At 37.7% G+C, this 25754-nt stretch overlaps 1 protein-coding gene across 1 annotated transcript in view; it reads right to left on the bottom strand.

Moving 5' to 3' along the window:
* Nucleotides 1–25754, bottom strand: part of LOC149089127 (zinc finger MIZ domain-containing protein 1-like) — a 205807-nt gene that overhangs the window by 103775 nt on the left and 76278 nt on the right. The window contains exon 4 of the mRNA XM_089237282.1: nt 22692–22797. Within this exon, the coding sequence (XP_089093408.1) occupies nt 22692–22797 (106 nt within the window). The remainder of the gene's footprint in view (nt 1–22691; nt 22798–25754) is intronic.

Below are 25754 nucleotides of genomic sequence, written 5' to 3'. Positions count from 1 at the left end.
ACTGTAATAGTTTCATTACCTCGCGCGCACCGCGAGGTAATGTGGTGTGTGTGTGTGTGGATCCCCCATTACTACTTAAACTTTGGAATGCAACTTTTTGTAGCACAAACTTCACCGACCCTTATCAAAACGAATGAATTTAAAAGGAATTTTCTACACTTTCACTTATGTGATACAACTCACACCAATTCATGTTGTAGGGTTTCATTAAGAAAAGACGTGCTTTATTAAGAACTTTTTTCTAGACAAAAATGGTATTTATTCATATTGTTCCGGATAATGTCTTGCACAAGTCCTTGAAATGAGCAGAGGATGAAACAATTCGCAGGACGTCACAGATTTATTCACAGAGACAACTATTTACCAAAGCAAAGATCTTCACGGCACGCGACCTACAAATACGCTCCTTTCACATGCTACTGATTCGTTCGTACGGAGACATTCCGTTAGTGGCAATTGGATGGCAGCTTTCACATGATACGGACGAATCACCGTCCACTGCCACTACAACACACGGCTACCTTGCTGTTTCCAAGAACACAGTGGTCTACGTGACTAAATGCCTGTTTTCACACGCTACGGACATTCAGCCGTACCGAGTTACTCTGAGTGGTTTTGTTACAAAGTTTTTCTACATTTTATTTTCTCTCTAGATTTTACCTTCAAAATTAGCGAGAATGGCTATTGATATTGAAGTTTTTATTACATTGGTCAAAGCTAGATTTATACTCTGGGATAAGACCTTGGATAATTAGAAGAAACTTGACGATGCAATACGTGGAATGAAATTTGTATTGAACTTAACAGTAAATTTGAAGAACTGGGAGATAATAAAGAGAGTGAATAATTTATTCATACAATGTTACAAACAGAAACAATATTAAACTTTGAAAAGCAGGCCAATGAAAGGAGAAAAATTGTTTACCACCAAAACATACAAAAGTTACATACCCTACTTTTTATAATGAAATCAAACCTTTTTTCCATTGATACGTCTTATCACTACTAAAGGTAAAAACAGAGATTCTAGATTATTGATTAGAAAATTTGGAAAAAATAATACCATAGCTGCCAACTTTTGAAAATGAAAATTCGGGAGATTTTCGCGCAAACTCGTATTTTATGCTAAAACCACTCCCTATAGGGATTTTTCCAAATAAAATAGGGATTTTCCAAACATAAAAGTTAAAGCGTAGGGAATAAAATCCCTACTCAAAAACTGAAGTCAAATTAAAATAGGGATTTTACACACATGGAAGTTAAACCCTTGGGAATAAAATTCCTACGCAAAAAACAAGTGAAATTGGAGGCCAAAACTTCAATGATGTAAAAATAAATATTGTGTTCAATCAGAAACGCTGTGACCAAACATTCTGCGCGAATGACCCCAAAATCATCGGAAGATGAAGGAAAACACCGTCAATTTTTGAAGAACACTGACTTTTTGTGACGCTTGCTTGATGGTTTTTTTTCACTTCACGACTGATGATGGCAGTCTTTCCATGACCGATGTTTATGTCCGTAACACAACTTGTACAAAAAGGAAAAGTCGGCCCTCTTCTGGAACGTTTGATGAAAGGAAATTCATCGGAATAAGTATCTTTAAAATTGATTAAATATGTTTTTGCTTATCATTATTCATGCTTTGTTATATCGCACGTACGTAACTTCAACAAAAGAAATTTTGACCATATGCGCGTCACTATAATCTTCAATTATTATCCAGGACTATTGGCTGCTAAGCCATTTCCCTGCACGATAAGACAAACAACTTTCTTGTTACCATCAGAGGGTTTGTAAAACTTCCTTAAAAAGGGAATTTCCCCATTACAACGTGTGACGTCATTTCGAAAGGGGAAAAAAGGAGGCTTCATGCCCCACAAGAAATTCCTTAGGGATTGTTTTCATAAGCGGGGGATTTTTATTAATGAAGTAGGGAATTTTTAGGGACAATTAGGGATTTTTGTGATTTTCGTAAAAATTCGGGAGATTTAAGAACTTTTCGGGAGATCGAGCGATGAAGATAAAATTCGGGAGATTCCCGAAAAATTCGGGAGACTTGGCAGCTATGTAATACATTACTATTCAACCAAAGAAGAATGTAATAAATATGAAAATATTATTGACTTGTTAAAACATTTGTTTATCACCCAAAATATACAGATTTTTCACAAACCCTACTTTTTTATAATGGAATTAAGGGGGTCACATACCCTTTAACATGGGTAAAAGTTAAAATATCATTAACAATATTATTTAACCATTGATTATTATAAATTTTTACACATATTTTTGATTAATTATGCTATCCTATGCCAGCATAAAACTCTACATATCTCTAATACTTAAGAATTAGAAAAGAAAAAAAATCATTTAAAACAGCCTGCGCATATGATAAAATGACATCAATGTAACCATTCGATATTGAAATTAAAATGAAGAAAATGGTTCATTTCATAAAATGAACAAAAAGATTCCAGATCCATACATACATATTTGATTTATAAAAATAAAATGAATTTTTTTTTTCAATTTTCGAAATTTTAAATAAAAATGAGTCAATGAAATCTCAATCTTTTAGTTCATTTTATAAAATGAACCGTTCTCTTTATTTTAATTTCAATATTGTATAATTACACTGATGTCATGTCATCATGCGCACAAGCTGTTTTTTATGTATTTTTTTGAAAAGTTTTTAAACATTATGTATTACAGAAATGTAAAATTTAACTAAAAACTAATAAGTAATAAAATTTAACTAATGAATTAACATGTAAAATTTAAATAAACAGACATGTAAGTTTTATAGTTTTATACTAGTAGCATAGGATAGCATATTCAATCGAACCCCTTAAACATCTTTCCCATTAAGATGTATTATAAGTCTTAAAAGTAATAGAGTTCTCTATTTGTAAACAGACAAAATAGTGTAATAATGAAAGCAATAATTTGATTTCGCTCCATAACTTCACTCACAAACCAACCGACTACAGATTGAGTGCGGCGACCGACACGTCTCGTGTGAAAGGAGAAGCAATTATATCCGTGCGGAGGATCCCGTAGTGTGTGAAAGGAGCGATAATGTCTCGTCTTCCGACTAAGATTTTGCAAATCTGCGTTAGTTCCTGAAAAGCGGCGCCACATATTTATAAGCAATAACATCTTTCTAGAATAATCTTGAAGATTCGAGCGACATCTTCACATTTCCGGCATCATCACGCCACATTATCGAAGCTGTCGCCAAATGTTCCAACTTGGCGGTATTTCGAAGGGTTAACAAAAAAATGCATTATCGATTATTTACAGGTAAAAAATGACCAATAATACCAGGAGCAGGTTTTCTGTGCCGCGTGCAACGGGAATCGCCAAGCGCAACACGCCGTCTACTCAGCAAGCGGCATGACTGCTTTCCTACAGAGCGCAACACACCTTACGCCAGCGCTTTACGTCGGTGATGATTTGCCAACTGCTTCTGGAGCAGTCAAATGCGTCGTGCACCTCGCATTTCTTCTCTTCACTATTGCTGTGTTTTCTCCCCCTTCCTTTCCGTCTTCCTCTTTTATTGTGCAAAAATACGTGCAGACGACAAACAGATGATGTGCCACGCTATGGAAACCAGAGCCGATCTCCCCGTTAAAAAGTCTCGCCACAGAGAGAAAGAGCAACAGACCTACAACAATACAATTATTTAATCATTACACTTCACCCATAGTTAGAAAAAAACTCGATGGCAGATGGCAGAGCACTACACATAACAAGCATTACACAGAAACAAACTTCACGTCAGGTTCACTACACATATACACACATTCCAACATGTACCAATTAGAAGTTCCGCAGAGGAATATGGACGAGGTGCGTGTGTGTGGTTTAGTAGTAGTAGTATAGGAAACCACAAACGCGAAGCGTGATAAAGTTACACGTTTCTGCAGAAGCGAAATAAATCTATTCGGTTCACGCGGCGCGAAAAAACCTGATCTTGGGAAAACCCGTCTTGAACGTGTGCAATGGGCTTTAGTGTTGAAGGTCTGCCTGCTCTCTCCGGAGAGTCTATTTCAAATGAAAGAACGGCTCGAATTCGTGCCTCAAAGTTGTAAAATAACCGTAGTTAATTAAACTACGACTAAACCAGACATGCACCTCGTCCATATTCCTCTGCAGAACTTCTAACGAATTGGTAAATGTTGGAATGTGTGTGTACGTATAGTGAACCTTCTGTGAAGTTTGTTTCTGTGTAATGCTTGTTTTGTGTAGTCATGGGTGGAAATACGATGGGAGCCCGTCCCTATGATCACTCGAACACCACAGCCGCAGCACTGATTAACTGAAGAACAAATGCAAGATAGATACAGACCCCATTAGGTCAGGTGTGTGGTGTATAAGCCAATCCGTGTACACACTTTTTGGAATCTACGCTTCTGAGGAATAAGCCACCGAATGACAAAAAAACACACAACTGCAGCTTGTAAATATTTTTCTGCGGAATTTTTAACGAATTGGTATATGCCGAAACGTGTGTTTTGAGTGTATGCGTGGTGTTCCTTATTCTAGTGGTGCTCTCATTCGTCTTCGATATTTTGAATTGGAATTAGCAGCCCGAATTTTCGTGTTATGTGATTACCATAATGGAGGTCTCACCGCTCTCTGCGTAGAGACTTTTCAAATGAGAGACCGGTTCGCATTTACGCCTCGAACTCAGGGGAGTACGCACGATCGATCTTCGGAGGGGGTACACAATAGGCTTGGGGGGGGGGGGAGGCCGCAAAAATTTTCTTTCTGAGAAATTTTGAGTTACCACCCTTTAGAAAGCATTTGAATTAACAGAAATTGGTTAATGTAGCATATAAAGGGTATTTTCTTCCGATACTTCACTTTGCTTCATCGAAATATTAATTTTTTCTTCTAATTTTTGGTCGGGTTGGGGGGGGAGGCACGGGTCCCCTGAACACTCCTCTGCCCGAAGTTATAAAACCAACTTCAGCCGACCACCACTGTGCCACCAATGCCGTTGGAACTAGAATCCACACGATGTACACATGACCGCACATCGGCGGAACCATAGCATTGAAAACCTCGTGAAATAAGGTATGCATTTAAAGTGGTAACGTACAATTATGCATCAGCATGAGTAAGTAAGTGAACACGAAACTGACATTCCAAATAAATTGGTTCTTCGCAACAACTTTTCAGAGCCTTATTCTCTGTAGATCCGGATCGGTGGTAAAAAGAATTTAATTTCTAGTGTTTCTCAACGATATGTTCTCAACACTGAGGAACAAACATGCCGAAAGCTTTTGCACAACGTGTTCTCTGTAGCTGTCAAAATCGGGGGAACGAGAGGCCGAAACCCCATGAATAGAAAAAAGAATATGGGGTGGGGGAGCACCACTCACCTCTGTGGAGGTGACGGATGTGCAATCACTGAACCAAGCAACTGCCACAACAGAACATGGAAAAAGGTGGGAGAGAAAGAACTGCGGAAGCCCATGACTCCTTTCAGTGGGGGGGGGGGGGGGGAGAACTGACGACACGACCCGGTAATTAGGGCCCAACAAACCAAGTAAAACCATCACAAGCGAAAGAAAGGTTGCACCAGCCCTTTTCTTATGAAAAAGAGAAGGTCATCTATTTACTCAGAGAATTCGTCAAAACGAAAAGCGATGAAATAGACCTCCGACTCGGCTCGAAACATCTCAAAAGCAAACAAGGAAACGAGACAGGATATCCCACAACCCCCGTGCGTCCCACACTTCTTCACCACAAGAGGGCCAGCAAAAAACACGAGAAGACAAACTGATATGGCCCAGAAGACACAGTCACGCACTCGTCCAGATAAGAGCGGGAAAGAAATGCATTTACATAGTGTTGCATTCAGGGTCGCAACTAGATACTTGGTTAACAGGAGCAAGTACGTATTTAGGCGCCCCCTCGTAATGCTGAAGGAGAGGTTGAAGGGTTAAATTTGCGCCCCCCCCCCTTTTGTCCTGCGTCCGGGGCACTAGACCAGCCTGGACACTGGTTGCATTCGGGCCGGGAAAGAGTAGTTCTCCACATTTCTCCGATAAATGAATACGGTCTACATGAGTTAAGACATAATGCAGCTCAAAAGTAATACCAAATAACAAAAAAAATCCCAGCTATATAATAGGCCACTTTCTTCTTTTCCCTAAAGAAGCTCATGTAAGGTGATACGGTGATTATTTGATAAATTTCAAGCCAATCGCTGATATTTTATACAATGAATGCACGGGACGTTTAATTTACACTATGATACAAGAGATGTTTATGCTCCGAGGTCTTGAACGTGTTTCGACTCACGATCACTATTTATGCTTATCAGAAAAAGAATAATACTTCGAGAGTAGATTAGAGCTTGACAAGTCCCAAGCACAGGGTCACCCACACGACTAAAAATAATTGGCATGGCACCTAAAATTTGAACAGGAGGTTTATCAGAATGGAGTCTGAGGACGGAGCAAAATTTATGGAAATTGTGTCAGCGTTTGTGCCTACCAACACGGAAGGGATCACTACATCCTGGAAAAGAAATACTGTATCTTATTTCGAACAAAAATATGTTTATTTCCTAAGAAATTCGGATGGCGCCTAAATTGCTCTCGATTGGTCAAGTTCTGTGGTAGATATGGCATATGGTCAAGTTCAAATTAATAATTCTGATCCTTGAATGGGTTGTCGATTGATACCTCCCAAGTTGAACATATTGCAATGTAAATATATTTTTTTTTCTCCTTTGGTTCACAAACTACTAAAAAAACGTCAGTCAGTCGGTGGCTTCAGGGCACGATGGAGGTTGACTAGTCTACATAATCGAATAATAAACACTAAATACTGAGAATCTCAAAAGTTCGTAAAGTATATCTTCACGGTGAATTCCATACCACAGACCAGATTCATAATTTGGGATTTCTGTCAAGTCGGGGAAGGGGTTAAGCAAAATCAATTTTCACCAGCATTCGTCAATTCTAGGAGGATACGGAGAAGGGGGCGCCCTATCACCCCGAAAAATTTGTATTATTAGCATCAGCAGTAGATTGGATGTAGAAAATTCACCCCCCCCCCCCCGTTCACGACTGATCCTCGTTCGAAACGTCTGTATCTGCTTATGTCGCCAATAAAAATCAAAATTCAATTTTACGCCTCCAAATTGCGTTGAGAAGTGAAAATACTCCTTCAAAAATTTGAGGGGGGTTTTTTTTTCAAATTTTCTCTTTTTGATGGAGTTATTGCTCTGTTTTCCATAAAAAAAAACTACCTTTAAAATTTTGGAATCACTCATCAAAACTCCGAATAATCCATATTATACATCAATCATCAGAATAACTCATATTCGAGAGAGAAATCAAACTACTAACATGGATAAAATCGTAATAAAAAGATTTAATGTATATATAAAAGAATTATTATTTTTTCAATTCGACGACTCGCATACTCTATACTACATAGAAAAATCACAGCCACAAAAATATTCATCCCCCACCCCAACAACCAAAGTTTGGTTCCTATGGGAACCACAAAAATAAATAATAAATATACGTTCACGCACATAAAATATGGGTGAAGGGGAGAGGTCATCGTAATCCCCTCTTCAAACGAATATTACCTTTTGGCTCATTTAATGTCGCGAGCGTCTATAATAATCAAAACTGGCAGAATGATATTCACTTTCGAACATGAAGCAACAACGAGCTCCGATCACCCTCACGCTGCTGACCAATCGAAATGAAAAATCCACATAGCATTCGCGATATTTTATTGAGAGAAGTGTGACGTGTCTTTTAACCTTAAAACAATCACTTCACCAATAGAAAAATTCTCAGTTTTTACCAATGGACGGGGATTGAATGTTTTTATAGAAGTAAAATCTACCGAGAACAAACATTCTGCTTTGAATAAGAAATTCAGAATTACTGTTAGATAAAATTCATGCTTTTCACACGAAGTTATTATTGCATATGAGCAAGTTGTATTTTACAGACTACACATTTATCGAAATCGAAGAGACTCGACCTTTTCAAATAGAGAACCCCCCACAAGCTGCAGAATGGCCCTTGGTCGGGCTCTTCTGTAGTGAATTTATAGCGTGAAAAACAAACAAAAACAAAAAACAAAAATGAGGAGACTAATCTCAGGCCTTTGGGCTGGAGCCCTGTCAGCCCCACAGTTGTGGGGGACCATGTCAGTACCCTACGATAAACTGGTTTGATTCAGATAGTTCACCACGAACTGAACCGAGACGTGCACGATATTCCTAGTACACTACAAAAGATTTTGTCAAACTCTTGCTTTTATCAGATTAAAAATTTAAAAAAAAAAACGGACTTCACGAATTCCATCGACGTTTGTGGCACCCTTCTCCGGGGTGAAATTCGAATTCCCACCGTTCTCCGAACAATAATCAGATAGAAAATGATTAATCAATGCTCAGAACCAGTGCAACCGAATCACTTGATGCCTGAATGTTTTACAATAATGTTCACAATTCAGTGGATATCTAAGTGTGCGTCGCGGCTCCTTGGGGCACCGCGGTGAGCTGTCCTGTCCTTATTAATGTTTGCCTATTTAATACTATGAAGCTATTCATTGTTATAATATTCTGAGAAGCCACGGATGCATGCCCACTAGGGCGACGGAGATGCGGAAGACAAAAGTTTGAGAACCTTTGTCAATTTCAGAGACTGTTTTTTTTTTTTGAAGCAAAAATCAAGATAAGAGCTGGTATTAGCGCAAGCGCCATGGCGGATAAGCCAATACTTGTGTGAAAAACTCAGTTTTCCGGAATCTAGATTATTCGATTTAGTTTATTCAATAATTTGTAGTAGTTTCCCCTCCCCACGAAACAGTTATTCAAGAGCCTCTTGGTCAAACACAGAATATAACCCATGCATCCCTCTTCTATTATACAGGGTGTCCTGTAAGTGCTAATGCGGCCGTTATCTCATCAACCACCTGTCGTAGATGTATGATTCCAATTTGAGAAATGCTCAAAAGGCGTTCAGAAATTACCTTGTACCAGTTTTGAGACTGAAAATAAAGTGTCACAAAATAAAAAAATCTGAATTTTCATTCGATCCTCGTCCTCCAATTTCCGATTAGAAAGTTTTGTTTTTGCCTTGTATCTCCTGATCCAACAGAAAAAATTCCATGTTTCTAAGTGCAATATTCCCTGAGATACTTGAATTCAAAATCTGAGAAAAGTTGGTAAAAGACAGAATAAATAAGGGAAAGGAACGTTGTCCGTTAGTTTCTGCTGTAATTTCCCAACTTTTCGCCGATGTTTGAATTCGAATATCTCAACGAATATTGCACTTAGAAACTTGAAATATTTTTTTGACCTCAGGAGAGACATGGCATCAACTTTCTGTTTGGAATTTAGAAGACAAGGCGACCGTATAAGAATTTAATTTTTTTTTATTTTGTGACACACTGTATTTACACTCTCGAAACTGGTACAGGGTGATTTCTGAATGCCTTTTGAGCATTTTTTAAATTGGAATCATACGGCGGACGGTTAATGAGATAAAAGCCGCATTGACACTTATAGGACAGACACCCTGTATATTCGCTCTTATATAATACAGTATTTTCATTCTAATGTCTGCTTCGTTCTGAAAAACTTCCGAGAACCCTTTAGCAATCTCTTGTGGACCATTTTTTTAAAACCACCACTTAAAAGTACCACAGCCGTTTCATGAATTTAAAAAAAAAGACCTAGCCTGAAACTGATCACCTAGAAACATTTTTAATCACGATAAGTAAAAGCTAGTTAATAAGAGTGATATAATCAGCTTATCGGGCAGTTCTAGGGAACGGTAGCGAAATTCAAAATACTATAATCAGCTAAATATAGCACAGCAGCAGTTGATATGTTTCTTGAGAACACACGTCGAGTACTTCTGGGTTCATCAATCTCAGAAGTACTGATGTCTCTCGCTTTACGCGATTGAGTGGTTCCACAAAATAATCGCTTGAAACAGTGATTCTCAAAGTGTGCGTCGCCGGCTCCTGGAGACATCGCCGCGTGACGATGATATGTCTCCTGTTCTCGGTGCTTAGAAATGGTTCTTTTAGGGATGCAGAATATCTACTGGAGTATTCTGGGGTGTCACGGCATGATAACTAGGACAAGACAACCAATTGAGTACCAAAGGTTTGAGAAGCACTGGCTTAAAGGAAAAGAAGAGGGATTGAGATATATTTTTATCAGTGAGCTCTTATGGGTGGAAATAGAGTATTTTATCAACGCTTGTCATTTACATACTCAAATCAATCAGATTTTGGCAATTTAACACTATGTGATGTCTTTAATTTGCCAACTCATTTTCAGGACTGAAATCAAACGCCCAATTTCACACTATTTCAAAATCACGTTATAGCGAAAACGCCTAAATAGCGAGGGATGTCTGTATTTGACATAGTTAGTCTGAACACCAAAATCCGAAATCGAAATTCGCTCATAATGCAGAAGAAACCTTCATATAATGACCTTAAACTATAGTTTCCCAAACTTTTTTGTTCCCCATCGCCCTCTTCTTAAGAAATGTTTTTTTCTTATCTCCTCCCCCAACTTAACCAAACGCACAGGATCATATGTTATACTCGAAGTTTCTATCACCACCCCGGGGAGGCGATATCTCCACTTTGGGGAAATACTGCCTTGAAAACTATGCAAAAAATAGCACCTTATTTGATTCCATATACGTTCACGAAGATAAATGCACATCTAACACGCAAAAAAAAAAAACAACATTAAGAATCAGAACGTAATTCCAAAGATAACCATTAAGGGGGGGGAGATATATATATATATATAGTGATAATGCACAAAAAAAGTATAAGTGAATCTACCTAACGCATTATTTCCCTGAAAGTGAAATTAAAACTCGGGAAGATATCAGGAGCCAAAAAGATCATATAAGAAGAGAGATCATGAGTAAGCAGAGAAGATAGCTGCAGCAACCCACACTATCTACAATATCTATGGATGATAGTCAGAGGAAAAGCAACCCTGTCTTATGTGTGTGTGAGAGTGCATACATACACCTAAGAGATGGCCGTGGGAGGAGAAAGAAGATTGCAGAAGGGGGGAACGGATGGCCAAGGAGATCATCTATCCCTCCTCCTCCGACCACACCATCTCCAGAACAGGAAACGGCAAAGCTTATAGTAGATGCGCTATGTCCCAAACTCCACTCTCTGCCACGCTTCACTCACTTCTCAGCAAAACTCTCTCCAGTAGTAGTACTACACTCCTTCCCAAATACCCTCCGTCCTCCCTTTTTCTGCCCACACACAAGCCATTCCGCATACACTTGCCAAAGCTGCTGTAGCCTTACTAACACAGTGTATGTCACCGGGAAAAGGACCGGCAAAAGTGCACCTTTCCCATCGCGGCTCCCGGTTTTCCCCTGAAAATGGAGAAAAGACACAAGGATATGGGGGAAGCAAAAGGCTGGTGGGTTGATGGAAAAGTACGCAAGGGGCAAGAGGAAGCCTACTTCTATCCATCCTGCTCGAATGCTACGGGTGGAACGCGTAATAAGGGGAAGTGGGAAAGACCATGGGAAGAGAGAGACATGGCTCTCTCTCAGCTGCAGGGAATGTGGCTCCTCCTGGCGATTGATTTTCTGCCAGTATCCATCTCTAAGGCAAACTCAATCTCTCTGCTAGCACTATTCTACCATTTTTCGCTCCATCCTATGGATGCACTTTTCCCTCAAGACGACCTTTCCTTCACCATCAAACTAACTCCCATGCTGCCTGCCGCTCTGCCCATTTTATCTTCCTACCCATTCTCATCTTCTCCCTCTTTCTCCAGAGAACAACCAAACTCACCTCGTTTTCTATATGCCCTGGTATGAAAGATTTGGCGAATCCTTGGCGCGAAAACAAAGAAAACAGTGAAGCCAACTTTCGATTAATGAAAACGAGCTTTCCCACCATAGAGTAACTTTTACCTCCGGAGTGTCCTGATAATGAAGGTAAAGCAACAGCGTCGGTTCTGCGCGCGTGGAACGCAAATTAACTCCCATCATGATATACGCTACCCGCTCCTCACACGCAGGACATTTCCAAGGCGGAAAATTTTTTTTTTTTTCTTCCCAGGTGAACTTCGGGGTTGCAGATGAAAGTTCGCATGGCTGCTCGATCGCTCGATTTTATAATGTAAGTAATAACAACACTAAAGATAACTCCGAAACGACGCAGTTTCAATCTAATGTAGATTTTCTATTTCCAAAGCGGCCAAAAACAAAAAAAGCTCGATTTTACCGACCTTCCCTTGCATAAGAACAGAACCAATAAAAAAAGAGGGAGGGGGAGAGAAGACAAAAGTAAGGTGATACAAATCACACGCACAAACACGGCGACTATCACAGCTACGAAGTTGTTCGACATTTTCATTTTCCATTAGAAGAAAAGTGAGACAGAGAAAACAAAATGTCCTTGGATTCCCCCCCCCCCTCTTTCTTTTTTCTTTCGATTTCTTTGTTATTGCAGAAAATTTTTCTTTTTTCCTGCCTTCACTGAATGCTTAATTCCCCAGTTACAAAAACGCAAAAACAAAAAAAAACCAGTCTATGCAACAAGTTTTTCCTCCTGGAGGCCTAAAAAAACCCACATGCCAAATGAAGTCTGGCTCCATGGGAAAGCTTTATTTTTCTTGAGCTACTCATCAAGGTTACCTTGATACCTCTTGGGGGTACCTTCACCAGGGACCAGCCCAGCGGGACTCATTACGACACCCACAGAGGACCAAGAACAGTCTGGGCTTTAATTCACAAATTCTTCGAAAAAGAAATCTCTTGATGACCGGTCTGGGAGGGAAGAATCGGGTTGAGAATAAAGCATGCCAGAGGAAAAGTACAAAACACACTTGATTTAAACATATTTCTACAGACAGGAAAAGACTATGTACTATTACATTATATGTCATGATAAGGGAAAAAAAACAATTGTACACATGGTACCAAGGTAACAATGCAATCATATAGACACAATAATTGCGATGGTGCATCAATAACAGTAGATTTTGATAGCGAGTGATGAATCCACCTAACGAGGGTTTCAAAAAGTCAATAAGTAATACAAAGCCAAAAGCAATAAGCAACTGCAATTTTATGTCCGTTACGATAGATTGTTGTCTATTAACTCTGCGATTCGATGAAACAACGGTATTCTGGAAAAAACAGCACAAAATCCTGAACGAATATCACGCATTTAAATGTCCATGAAAAACTGCGACGAAAATTCTCCAATAGAAAAAAGCTGCTGTATAAATACAAATGCAACGAACTAATCGCCGAACGATGAGGCTGAAATTAGAGATAAAAAATATAACAAATATGAATGCCATCAACACCTATATAAAGATACCCATCCCCAAATTTAGAAAACAAACAAAAACAATGAAAATCCTATAAAGAACATGCCAACAGACCACAATTTTTAATAATTTTAGAAACATTCCATTTGTGCGGCATAGAGATTGATTTAAAAATTTTAAAGTCTAATAAAGAAGTCCGCGTGTGGAGTTTGCAGATTTGGTGTGTTAATGAATGTTTCACGAAAGAAAAGGGAGATAAGAATCTGCGTGTCAGCTGAGACTGAATAGCTTCGAGATTTTTCTTGTCACTGATATCATACTTCAATGCGTCTATTGTTCACAGCAACAGGTGATCTTCACCACGTGTTCCTACTCCCAACCCCCGGCGAAGCACTTTATTGAAGATGTCTTAATAACTTGTGATCCATCCTATCCATCACATTGAAAATCTTGAATATAGTTTTTAATGGAAATAGACTCGAAGAATCAAGTCTATCTTCAGAGCAAGCTCTGCAATAAGTGCCCCAGTAGCTGTTCTCTGTTTTCTATCCTTTACCAAGTCTACAAAGTTCCGTAATTACGAATACAAACAGTCGGAAATAAATAAAAACGTCTTGACAAGAAATTTATTTACATCTTCCTTAACGTAAATAAAATATTTCAAACAAATATGATGCCTTTACTCTTGACTGAGCGATTTAACACGTATATGTGTATCATATAATATAATAAAATTCTACATCCACAATAATCAATCTATATATATATGCTTAGAATTAATTTATATACATAGCAAAAATAAGAAACAAATCTAGAAGATCATTTTATAGCAAATTGCAAAAAAGTACAGTTGATGTTTTATATTTAAAATAAATTAGACTGCGGCAGGAGAAGGGCGGGATTTTGCATGTATAAAAAAACTCTTGTCAAAATAAAGGGGGGTCGCAAATAAAATTCTTATCTTTAATAAGAATCAGACCAGTTAATTAGCTAGTTTTTTAGGAGGTCGCACCTGAAAAAGTTTGTGAACCACCGGCTTAGAGTATTAGCAATCAATAGGAAGCGTAAAATGAGCAAATCGAGTTCTACACAATACTGGGGGAAGATGATACCTCATTCAATAATAGAACAGTTTCAGAGAGGGCATGAATGAATCCGATGCGCGCGATCACCAATAGATGGCGTCACGAGGCAGAGAGAATCACTACACCGTGAAGGTCGTTGCCACGGCGACGACAGCGTTTTCGCTCCTTTCCTCCATAGAAACTAAGTTTAACGCAAAAGCTGGTGGAAAGTTTATCTTTACACACAGCTTTGGTTTGACGTGTGCTTGTGCATATGTTGGTTGTGGTTCGGGGTCCCTTTAAATGAACGTGCCGCCGTATACGTGTGTAACACCACCAATCTGGTTATGAAGTTCTGGTTTTCCGCACGAAGAGGTTGAGGTGGCGGGTCGCAATCAGTTGACCTTGTACGTGAAGAAAAAATAAGTAACATAAAGAGAGAAAGAAAATAAAAAAACGGCAAAATATAAAAACACGTCTTTCCATTCCACGCACCAACATTCTTCTCTCACTACACACATATACAGTATAGAGAACAGAAAGACATGCTCACACGCAAAACGAGTTCCAGGAGCAAACCAGAGCGAGGGAGGAATTTCGTTCCCTAAAGTGTACGTAGTATACTATCTATTCCATTCATTTATTTTTTGTTATTTTTTTTTTTTTTTTTTTTAGTATAAGGAACCGGATTTGATGAAAACGGATGGTGGAGGGAGAAACAAAATGAAAATCTCTCTCTAGTTGCTTGGATAAAAAAGAATTTTTGAAGAGCAAAGACCCGGAAGATCGTTGCACTAAGAAAAATAAAAGCTCGAAATTACAAAGATCTGATCATCGACGGAAAAATGGAAATAATACACAAAAAAGAAAAAAAAAACCCATTAGAATAACTGAAAAACAAAAAAATCGCTTATTTACACAACAAACGAAAGTGTTATTTTGAACTGGAGAGCGGGGCATTCGTTCCATTGAAAAACATCACAAAAAATACTATCTCTTTATTGTTAAATTTTGAATAATTTATTTGAACTAAATGAAATTCCTACAGTATTTAATAGCGTTTAGAAAAAAGTTTGTCATTCATAGCTTAATGAAATTTCTTACTGGCTATTACGATTACTCTCTTCCCTTTCCCCCCAAAAGTGTTGGCCATCATTGGAAAATTGAATTTGACGACAATGATCATTCATATCATTCAGAGGTTTTGAACAGGACACATCAATTAGAAAAAAAATTAATTGAATTGGTTTATAGAATAGAAAAAATATTCGAATCACTCAGAAAATTCCTTGAGCGCTCCTTATGCAGACATGCCTTTATATATATATACATGTATATACAAAAAAAGAATTATTTTAAGAAAACAAATTGAATTTTAGGAGAGTGAAATAGAACCTATACAGTGGGTCTTCATCGGGGAAACCCCATGCATGGTTCGAAAAGTGTAGGCGTTTCTGAAGGGTGGCTACGCCTAAATTCATTAAAAAATGCCAACCCTTAATCCCATATACATTCAGAACAGTCCACACCCGAATTCCCACCGCCCGGGGGGAGGGCTCCCTAGTTAAGCAAACTCACGGGATATTTTATCTAGCTTCCACCCCCCCCCCCCGGTACGTTACAGCACAACCACTACCAAGGGACGATATCTCCTTACTCACTTTGAGACATACTAATCTAAATAAAATTGAAAATTCAATACACTTCAGACTCAATTCACTAGGAGTAATGAGTTCCGAAACTTCCTTAATTATCCATTATATAATACAGTAGCACAGATTGAAATCGATTTTGAGAACAATACCAACAGGGAGAGACTTTCACGCGCACGCACACTTGTGTGTGTGTCTATATAAATATATATACAGGGTGATTCAGAAAAGATGGGGGGGGGGGACTTCAAGAGGTGATAGTGCACACCAATACAAATAATGTAAACTGGGGAAAAAGAAGAAACCGTATGCAAATTTGCGTCACAGTGAATAAAAGGCGCAGACTCAGTATTACCTCTTAAAGTTTTTCCCCACCTTTTCTGAATCAACCTAAATATACACACAGTCGATTCCGCTTATGACGTTCCCATTTAGAACGTTTTCCCACTTAGTAAAACTTATTTTTGTGGTCCCAACGGTAAGTAATTCTCATTAAGATTTCCCGCTTACAGCGTTTTTTTATGACTGCTTTTGAAGAACGTTATAAGCGGGATCCACTGCAATCAATTCTGATCCAAGTCTGTAAATCTCACCTTCCACGATCTATCGAAAAAAGAGAAAAACTACTCAATGACCTCAAATGCTCTTACTAATATTATTAGTAATTATTAGTAACTAGTTATAATACTCTACCCGGCCAGCGTCAGGTTTACCAACACCTTCTATCAGGGCCGTACCTAGGATTTTTGCCGCCCCCACAACTTTAAAATTCGATAATTTTATAACGGTGTTCTCTGTTTCCCCTAAAATTGCCACCCGAGGCTGTTTCCCCTTCCCCAGTTACGGTCCTGCCTCCTGCAGCAGAAAGCATAAGCGCGAAGCCATGACGTCACTGAAGTCGTTCATTTCACCTACAGCCACTGGATATAGCAGTCCGACGTACGTGAAATCTTTACCTTTTTTTCAGTATATTCAATGATTATAGGTGAAATGGACGACTTCAGTGACGTCACGAGCTTCGCGCGGAGGCTTTCTGTGCAATAGAAGGTGTTGGGTTTACTCTATATGCTGGAAACATTGAAGAAGTGTATGCTGCATAGGGATAAACATTTCTAAAACTCATTGTTAGAGGACCACGGTTACCAAATTAAGCCTCCCAAAAGTCATTACTGAGGCCGAGAAACTACTGTTTCCCGACAGTTTTCCGCCCATCTCGGGCAATTGCCCAGCTCTCAAGTCGGGCACGGTTTAGTCTATATTAAAAATTTGGGGAGAAGATCGCTCTGAAATTGTAGATTTGTACATAGAACACACACTCAGAAAATAAATTTTATATATATAGATCACAGTGCATTTCTGGGAGTTAGTATGAAAATAATAAATAAACACAACTTTTTTGTCACATCAAGTGTGATTCTTCGTCTTCAAGTGTGATGCTTTGTGAAGCAATTAACACCAATCGTAAAAAAACTAGACAAGACCTAGGGAAGTCAAATCCTATCAATGTGCCAATCAACCCGAACCTGTTGCATTACAGGCCGTTGCGATGACTGTCACACGGTTCTTTTGCGCTTTGATATCCCCGGGAATAGCAGACACTGAAAAAATATCGGATTTTACCCATCAGTCAAACTGCTTTCCTTATCACCAAAAGTTGTTTTTTCACGTTTCTAAAATCATTTGTTGACCGATTTCAAAGAAACGAGCCCCTCTGTTGCACAACTTTGCTTTGTCACTCCAACACTAACATGTCATCAACACATGATAAATCATTTCAGCTTGTTGATAAAGCACATCAAGAATTTCAGTGGAATAGTGACGATTTACAGCCCTCCCCTTACCCGCTTCAGAAGTCAATGCGGATTTCCCTCTGGCTACTGTTTAGGGAGAGATTTCACCAAATCAAATCATTACTCAGATAAACACATTTGAAACACCCGATATCCGCCAAACCAGAGAAACCCTCAAATTCCAGCACCAACTTTCTCTCACACGTTGCCATCATCCCCCCCACACACACCAATCTCTAGCAGTTATCTTAATTAGCCTTGAATTCACCCTCCTTCCGTGCCCCAACCAACGCTTCCATTTTCAGAGGGGTAAAGGGAAGTCAGCTCAGCCTCCTCAGTTCACCATGACAAAGATTACGTTACGCCTCGCTTGGCGATCATTTCCAACGCGACACAGACCGCCAAGGGAAACAAATGAGCTTCCATGAAGAGCGGCAACCTCTTGGATTCCCCCTTTTTTCCTTCCCCCTCGCGAGACCCATGACCGAAGGGAACAGTGGGGGGGGGGGGGCGAAGTGAAAGGGAAATGATGTGATCGCTATGGGATGGGAAGAAAGGTTACCAGTATATGGCTGAGTTTCCCCGGCGCCATCGCCACACGACTCATTAAGTTATTGATCGCAGCCGCCGCTACAGTCACGGTAGTATGGTGGTATGCGGGTTCAAGGGTGAGTGGGAACAGCCAGAGAAAAAGACGAAAAGCGGCCAGAGATTGGTCGACAAGAAGATCGCACAGGATCAGGGAAAAACGGACGGAAGGTGGAGAAAGAGACCGCCAACAAGTTAATCTGTGGAAAGGAGGCTGAACTAACAACACACAAGAAAAAATTTTATGACTGCTTTGAATAATGGAGAGAGCGGAAGTCGCCAAAAACTAACTTTTCCTCGGAAAAGTGAGAGAAAACAACCAAAGCTTAAACAAATCATGCGCCTCCAGCGCGTAAAACCGCATAATCTTAACATTCGAGAAATCAAATAAAAGCCTCTCTCATTCGCACTTCGTAGCACATCATCATTTACCGATGAATAAAATCTGAATGAGCAATTAGATACATTTGGAAACTTTTTCAGGTCATTCATTCGCGAACGGAAAATAACCATTTCTTCGATTCTCAGTTTTCGTTGATAATTTTATCGGGAAAAAAACATTGTGCAATGTACGATATAAAGGCAAAAAAGTGGATAATACGATTATCTAAAAAAGTGGATGTTCAATATATACACAATAGGACAATATATACACAATATTTTTCTACAATTAGTTAAGAATTATGCTGTGTTAAAATCAACGGGGTTCAAAGAAAGGGCTCCACCAAACTGACGCAAAATAATCAAATGCCAAAATATTTTCAAATGCCTGGCTATTGATACATAATTGCTCTTGAAAATTATATTTCATGTACATGCATAATACAATTGACACATGGAAACTTTAATAAAATGCAACAATTCCAAGTGAGAAATCATCTATATAAGGAAAGTTTCTCACACAAATAATATTCTAACCTTTCAAAATATAATGTTATTTATCATTTTAGCAATGTAAATCTTGCACTGCAGTGCTTCTCACGCTTCCAAGCACCCCAATGGTCTTAATCATTAATACTCATTTTAAGTACAATATTCAAAATGCGTACTGTGTTATTTAATTTGTAAATATTTGCAATAACAAATTATTTCATTGCAAATATTGACTGTTTTGGAGTTAAAAACTTCATACGCCCCTCCCTGATCAACATTTTCAAAATCTAATTGGTGTATTAAGATCAAAACATCGGAAAAGTTTCCAAGGCCAGTACTACCAACACTATAAAAGTTAGATACAAGATCTTTTAAAAAACTAGAAAAAAAAAAACCAACAAGCCTATCAGTTGCATTTGCTCGAATGTAACTGATACGCTTATTGGATGCATTTTTCAAGTTTTTTAATTAACGGTTCTAAAACTTTTATAGTGCAATCCCGGCTTAATAGAAACAGATGAACATTTTGTAAGCATGAGAGCTTATTTAGCCAAGGCTCAAATATAGACCTCTTCAAATAGAGGTCATCGGGCTGACTACTCAGCTGAATATATGTTTAAGTATCAATGTAATTAATCAAATGTCACATGTATAACAGAAAATATCAAGATCACCTATTGTGCAAACACAAAATAATCACAAAAACTAAATAAAAAATTTTTATGCATGCTTAATGCTCTCCCACCCCAAAAAGTAGATAAACAGAATTGCATGGTAAGAAAAATACCAAAAAAAAGAGAGAATTTTATCAACCTAAGCAGTATAATTACACACACACATCTTAACTATTTATCTTACAAACATCCTTCCAACTCATGCAAACTTTGCAGAATAAATAATCCTCTTATCCTGCAAGACTTTGATTATAAAGCTCACAGGACAGACTTTGAATACTTGATTTATTACTCTCTTTAAATCAGTTTGAACTCATAACATCATGAACATAACTCATCATGAACATTACCATATACAGTATTACTTAATTAGGACCAAAATTCAAGAATCCCCGTCTTTTTCTTCAATACGGCTGTACTACTATTGTACTCTCTGGTCATTCAAATTAAAAGACTATTCCTTAAATAGCCATTCAAGTATTACGTAAGCAGATTTTCAGCCATTTTTGACCCCCCCCCCCTTGTCAGCAAGTCAGCAAAACACTGACCCCCTTCCCCCCATCAGCAAAATTTCGTCAGCAGCTTAGAATCATTTAATAATTAATTAATATTTAATATTAATTATTATTTATTTCATATCTTCAAAAAGGGGTGGTTGATGACGTAAGCAACCTTCAAACCCCTTCCCCCTTGTGATCAAAAGTCAGCAAATCCGAAACCCCTCCCCCCCCCGATACCGACGTAATACTTGAATGACCCCTAAGATGTGCATAAATGAACGCCATGTGTTGTACCCTATGAATGTTTTGATAATACCTTGGTCTATTGAAAGGAATAAACTGATTATATTTGAAGGCAAGAATGCAGCATTTATCCATGGATCGAAATTAAAGTTGAAAAGCAGATAAGGTATGAAGAGCAATTTAGAGAATAAATAGAGAGAGAGAGCAAAAAAACAAATGTATCTATATATGAGTCATCCAGTTGCAAAACACGTTAAGCACCAGACTTTTTTTTACAGAAAGTGAAAAACTAATGAAAGTTTTTCAAGCTGACTGCTTTAAATTTAAAATTTTAGCTGCATAGCATTAACATTTTAACAAGTATCAGCTCAAAAAGTACACTCTCTCTCTACAAAAGTTTCTTTTTTTCACTTTCTGTAAAAAAAATCTGGTTGGCGCTTAACGAGTTTTGCAACTGGACGACTCATATATGAGTTGTAAAGGGGTAATTATACCCATACTGACAACCAATCAATGGGATCAATGATCATAGTTTTAATAAGTTTTCACAGTAATATATAACGCACAATATTAATAACAGTTATAAACATGGAACAGCAATTTTTTAATCCAAGTACAGTATTTGCATAGTCCCATGATCAACATTTAAAAATAGTCTTCAATGTTAGTGATATCTGCAATGTCATGAAATAATAAGGGATAATAATAACAGATAAGCTGTAGACATAGGCGCTGACATACATTCTTGTTTAAAAAAAAAGATTGACACATCCCTCTAAAAAAATGAATACTCTGGACATTTCTATTCCTATTTGGGAGCAACATTTTTTTAGACGGTACCATCCCTTGGAGTAGGGAGAGCAGAATAAACAAAGGGTTTATAGTAATCAGATAAATAATGTGTATCCCTCTAGTGATTAGAGTGCTGATAACAGGTCTTCTGTTGTCCCTTATATGATCTTGTCAAGTTTTTTCCTCTCCATTGCCTTCAATATACCCATCTAGCATTTGTACCCAGAAAAAGAAAAAAATAATACATAATTTTCCCCTCCCCCATAAAGTTTGGGGAGAGGGAAAACTCCCTCAAAAATTATTTCTTCACATCTGATATGCATATTTTTTCCTGACTCCATGTTGAAAGTGGCAGTTGTTTGTAAATCGCTGTTCTGAGGTTTCTTGTAATGTTAAGTCTATGGGATGCATTCGGTTCCAAAAATGTGGCCATTGTTCGGAGGTGGCTGTTAGAGGCAGTTTTACTGTATCTCTTTTCTGTGTAAAGGGATTTCAAATATTTCACCATGTCTCCTCAGAGAAATGAATTTTTAGGAGAGCATAGATTCTTGTTTCTATGAAGTGTTAATATTGATTTATAGACAACCAAGTGTCGTAAACCGAAGAAAAGTCTTTAACGGTAGCACCAGGAATCAAAACTGAATATTCTAAAAGTTTGAGAGGTTATGGTAGGATATTGTAATGAAGATTGTATTTATGCATAGTATAATGTTCGTAAAAAAAAAGACGGATGGACAATTTTATGAAGAACCTGCAGAGAAAATATCTAAGTTTTTTGGTTAGTATAGGGACATGAGATTTCCATCTACCTGGATTCTAAGATAAAAATCAATTACCACTTGATAATCGTTACCATCTCTATAATATTCCTTTGATTATGTTTGAATTTGGAAATTTGCGCAACTCTGAATGTTGCTGTATATGAAAAACTACTATTGCTGCACGTGTACTGTGAATCTTTACTGGAGAAAAAGCAATACTCTGTGTATTATTCAAAATTATTCTTTTTCCAATTAGATCTCAAGGTGCTGGGTTCTTTGGCTTTGCGAAAGATGCAATCACAATGAAGTTTTTTTAAATGCTCCTTGTGTGTTTTGCTAAATTGAACCTTAAATTAAAGTTTCATGCATTAAACTTTAAAAATGAAAGAAAAGCTAATCATATGAAACTCACCAGCAGACTTGGGAGAAAATTTCTCTCTCTGAGCAGCACAAACAGCAAGCAATCTATAGCCAAGATCTAAATCAAAACCTTGCTTTGCTGAAACCCGACTTATTACCTAATGTGAAACACAGTATACATAAACTTAAATGAAACATGTAATGATGAAAAAATTGAAAAATGACCATTACAATAAATTATCAAAGTACTATTATGCATTACAGCAGGGCTGGAAAAATCCCAGGCACCTGGTCACTAGGCGACTAAAAAATTGGTATTGGCATCTAAAATTTTCTTTGTGTAGTAACAAAATTGCAGGCTAACAGCAGAACAATATCTGGAATTTAAAGCAGCATATCTGCCATCATGAAAGATGGTCACTATGCCCTGAAAGTCAAAATAAGCATTATTTTCCACCTTTTTCTTCAGGTAAAACTTTTTTGTTGGTTTTTTTTGCAATTTGTCCAGCCCTGCATTACAGCAAAATACCTGCATTTAGTAATGAACTATGTCATTTAGCATGTATACATATACAATGGAGAACAAATCAAATTGTATTAACTGAATACATTTTGAAGTTCCCTTTATATTTGCTACTTAACCCTCTGTCAGCACTGTATAAAAAAAAGGAAAGTAGAACTTTGTTAATTCGAATTTTTGATAATTCAAACTTTTACGAATTCTCTTTGAGTTTTCAATCTTTTTTAATGTTACAATTTCTGTTTAATTCAAATTTTTCTTAAATTTTTTGGATCAGCAATTTTCAACCTGGGTGCCTGGACCCGCAAGGGTCCACAGCCTTTTTACTGGAGGTACATGGCCCAATCATAAAATTATATAAAAAATGCTATAATACCTGGCGCTGCCCGGGTTTTCTTCAATAAGGCGTTTTGTATCACATGATATCTCCCTTTTTCTTTGAGGGACATAAAAACTGTGTCCAAGTTAACCAATATGGTGACTTCCTGCGCGACTCATAAAATAAATAAATCTAGATTTAAGGAAACACATAGAAATGAATATTTTCCCCCTTTTTTTAAGGGGTTCTGGGTATTGCGATTCCCCCCCCCCCCTCCTTCAAATTCAAGTTATCAATCTGCCTGTTTCTGCTTCCAAAAATACTTAGTTAAAGCTGTGGAATTTCTTCGATGTACTTTACAGGCTCATAATTAATTTTAAATAATCCTAAACTATATGAATTTATGCAGTTGAGTATTAAAAGACAAAACGCAGAGACATTAATTTTCATGCTTGAGAAAATATAAATAAATGGTTGAAATCAATGTTATGGTATGGATATCCAACTCAAAAGTAGGTCATTACGGTTAATTACTTCATATCTAATTTTGTGGGCTTCATAAGAGACTAGCTATAATACCCAGCGCTGCTCGGGTTTTCTTCAATGAGGCTTTTTGGATCTCGTGATTTTCCCATCTTTTTTGAGGGACATACAAACCGTGTCTAACTTAACCAATATGGCGGCTTCCTGCGCGACTCATGAAAGAAACAAATTTAGATTTAAAGAAACGTAGAAATGAATATATTTTTTCCCTTTTTTAAGGGGAACTAGGTATTTCAATCCGCCCGCCCCCCCCCCCGAACTTCAAGTTATTCATCTGCCTGTTTCAGCTTCCAAAAATACTTAATTAAAGCTGTGGAATGTGGAACTAAAAAACATACTTTTTTTACAGGCTCATAATTAATTTAAAAAACATCCTAAACTACATGAATTTATGCAATTGAATACAGACATTAATTTTCATGCTGAAGAAGATATAAACAAACAGTTGAAATCAATGTCATTGCATGGATATCCAACTCAAAAGTAGGTCAGGCTAATTATTTTATATTTAATCTCCTGGGCTTCGTATACCTCTAAGCGAACTCAATATCTCAAAAATCGAGAATTCAATACAGTTTTTAAAATTATTGATGTGGCGGAAAACCCCCACTAAATTTCCGCATTTCTACAGTAAAACCGGCAATTTTAACACTGATTTCTATGAGTCTCACCCTTTTCCTGACCCTCAAAGCGATGCTGATGATGATTCTGACATCTATTCAAAAAGCCTCATTATTGGGAGGATTGAAAAAGTGGCGAACCATTATAAAGGCACAAACTATTATACATATACTGGCAGCATTAAAGAAGTGACAAACCATTGTAAAGGCATATACACGTCTGAAACACTAGGGAACCACGGTAACCAAAGTAAACGTTCCGAAATTGATTGTTGAGGCCCAAAAACCATTGTTGCCCGACAGTTGTTTGCCAATTTTGGGTATTTGCCTTGCTCTGACGAACTATCAAAGCAGTCTATCGTTCAAGTCGGGTCCCATTTGGTATATATGCATATATGCAATATTTGGTGACGATTGATCTAAAATTGTAGATTTGTATAGAGAACATACACACACAGACAGAAAATCAATTTTATGTACATAGATTAGTCAAGTTCGGGAAAATAATATGAATAAATTACTTAAAAAGAAAAGTTATAACCAAATTAACTCGCAAAAGCACTCTTGCAATGTTGGTAGACTGCAGTAGTGATATTGTTATGACTTGACAAAAATCATACTTGTGGTGGATATACTCTTGATATGAATATGAAACGTTTCAGTTCTTTTGTAGTCCAGTAGATGGCATTGCTATCGCAACACATTTACACGTTCTGGATAGAATGCTCTCTTTCTATTGTTCTAGAACAGCGTTTCTCAACCTATGGTCCGTGACAATCTTACAGGTGGTCCGCAAGCAGACTTTATCGCTTAAATTAATGAAATTAAGGGTCATTGCTAATCGAAATAAAGAATGTATTTCACGAAAAACTTCAAAACTCACACTTTATTGAGCAACACTTTATTGATCACATTTTATTGAGCAAAAGAACGGAAAACTAGGGTCTTTTGAATATACGATAGCAAGAGGACATACAGATAACAACAATTGTCCAAATAACATTGCTATAAGTTGGTGAAATCAATAATTATTGCTGAAAAATTACCAATGCAATATAAGTGAAGGGAACTGCAGGAAATCGAAGTTGAAATGCAGTTCCTGATGAATCCCGT

This window comes from Pholcus phalangioides, unplaced genomic scaffold (assembly GCF_987345545.1).
Source record: "Pholcus phalangioides strain wild (caught in Gottingen) unplaced genomic scaffold, Ppha-v1.0 ptg000002l_1, whole genome shotgun sequence".
NCBI lineage: Eukaryota > Metazoa > Arthropoda > Arachnida > Araneae > Pholcidae > Pholcus > Pholcus phalangioides.
This window is presented reverse-complemented; position numbering and strand designations above follow the sequence as displayed.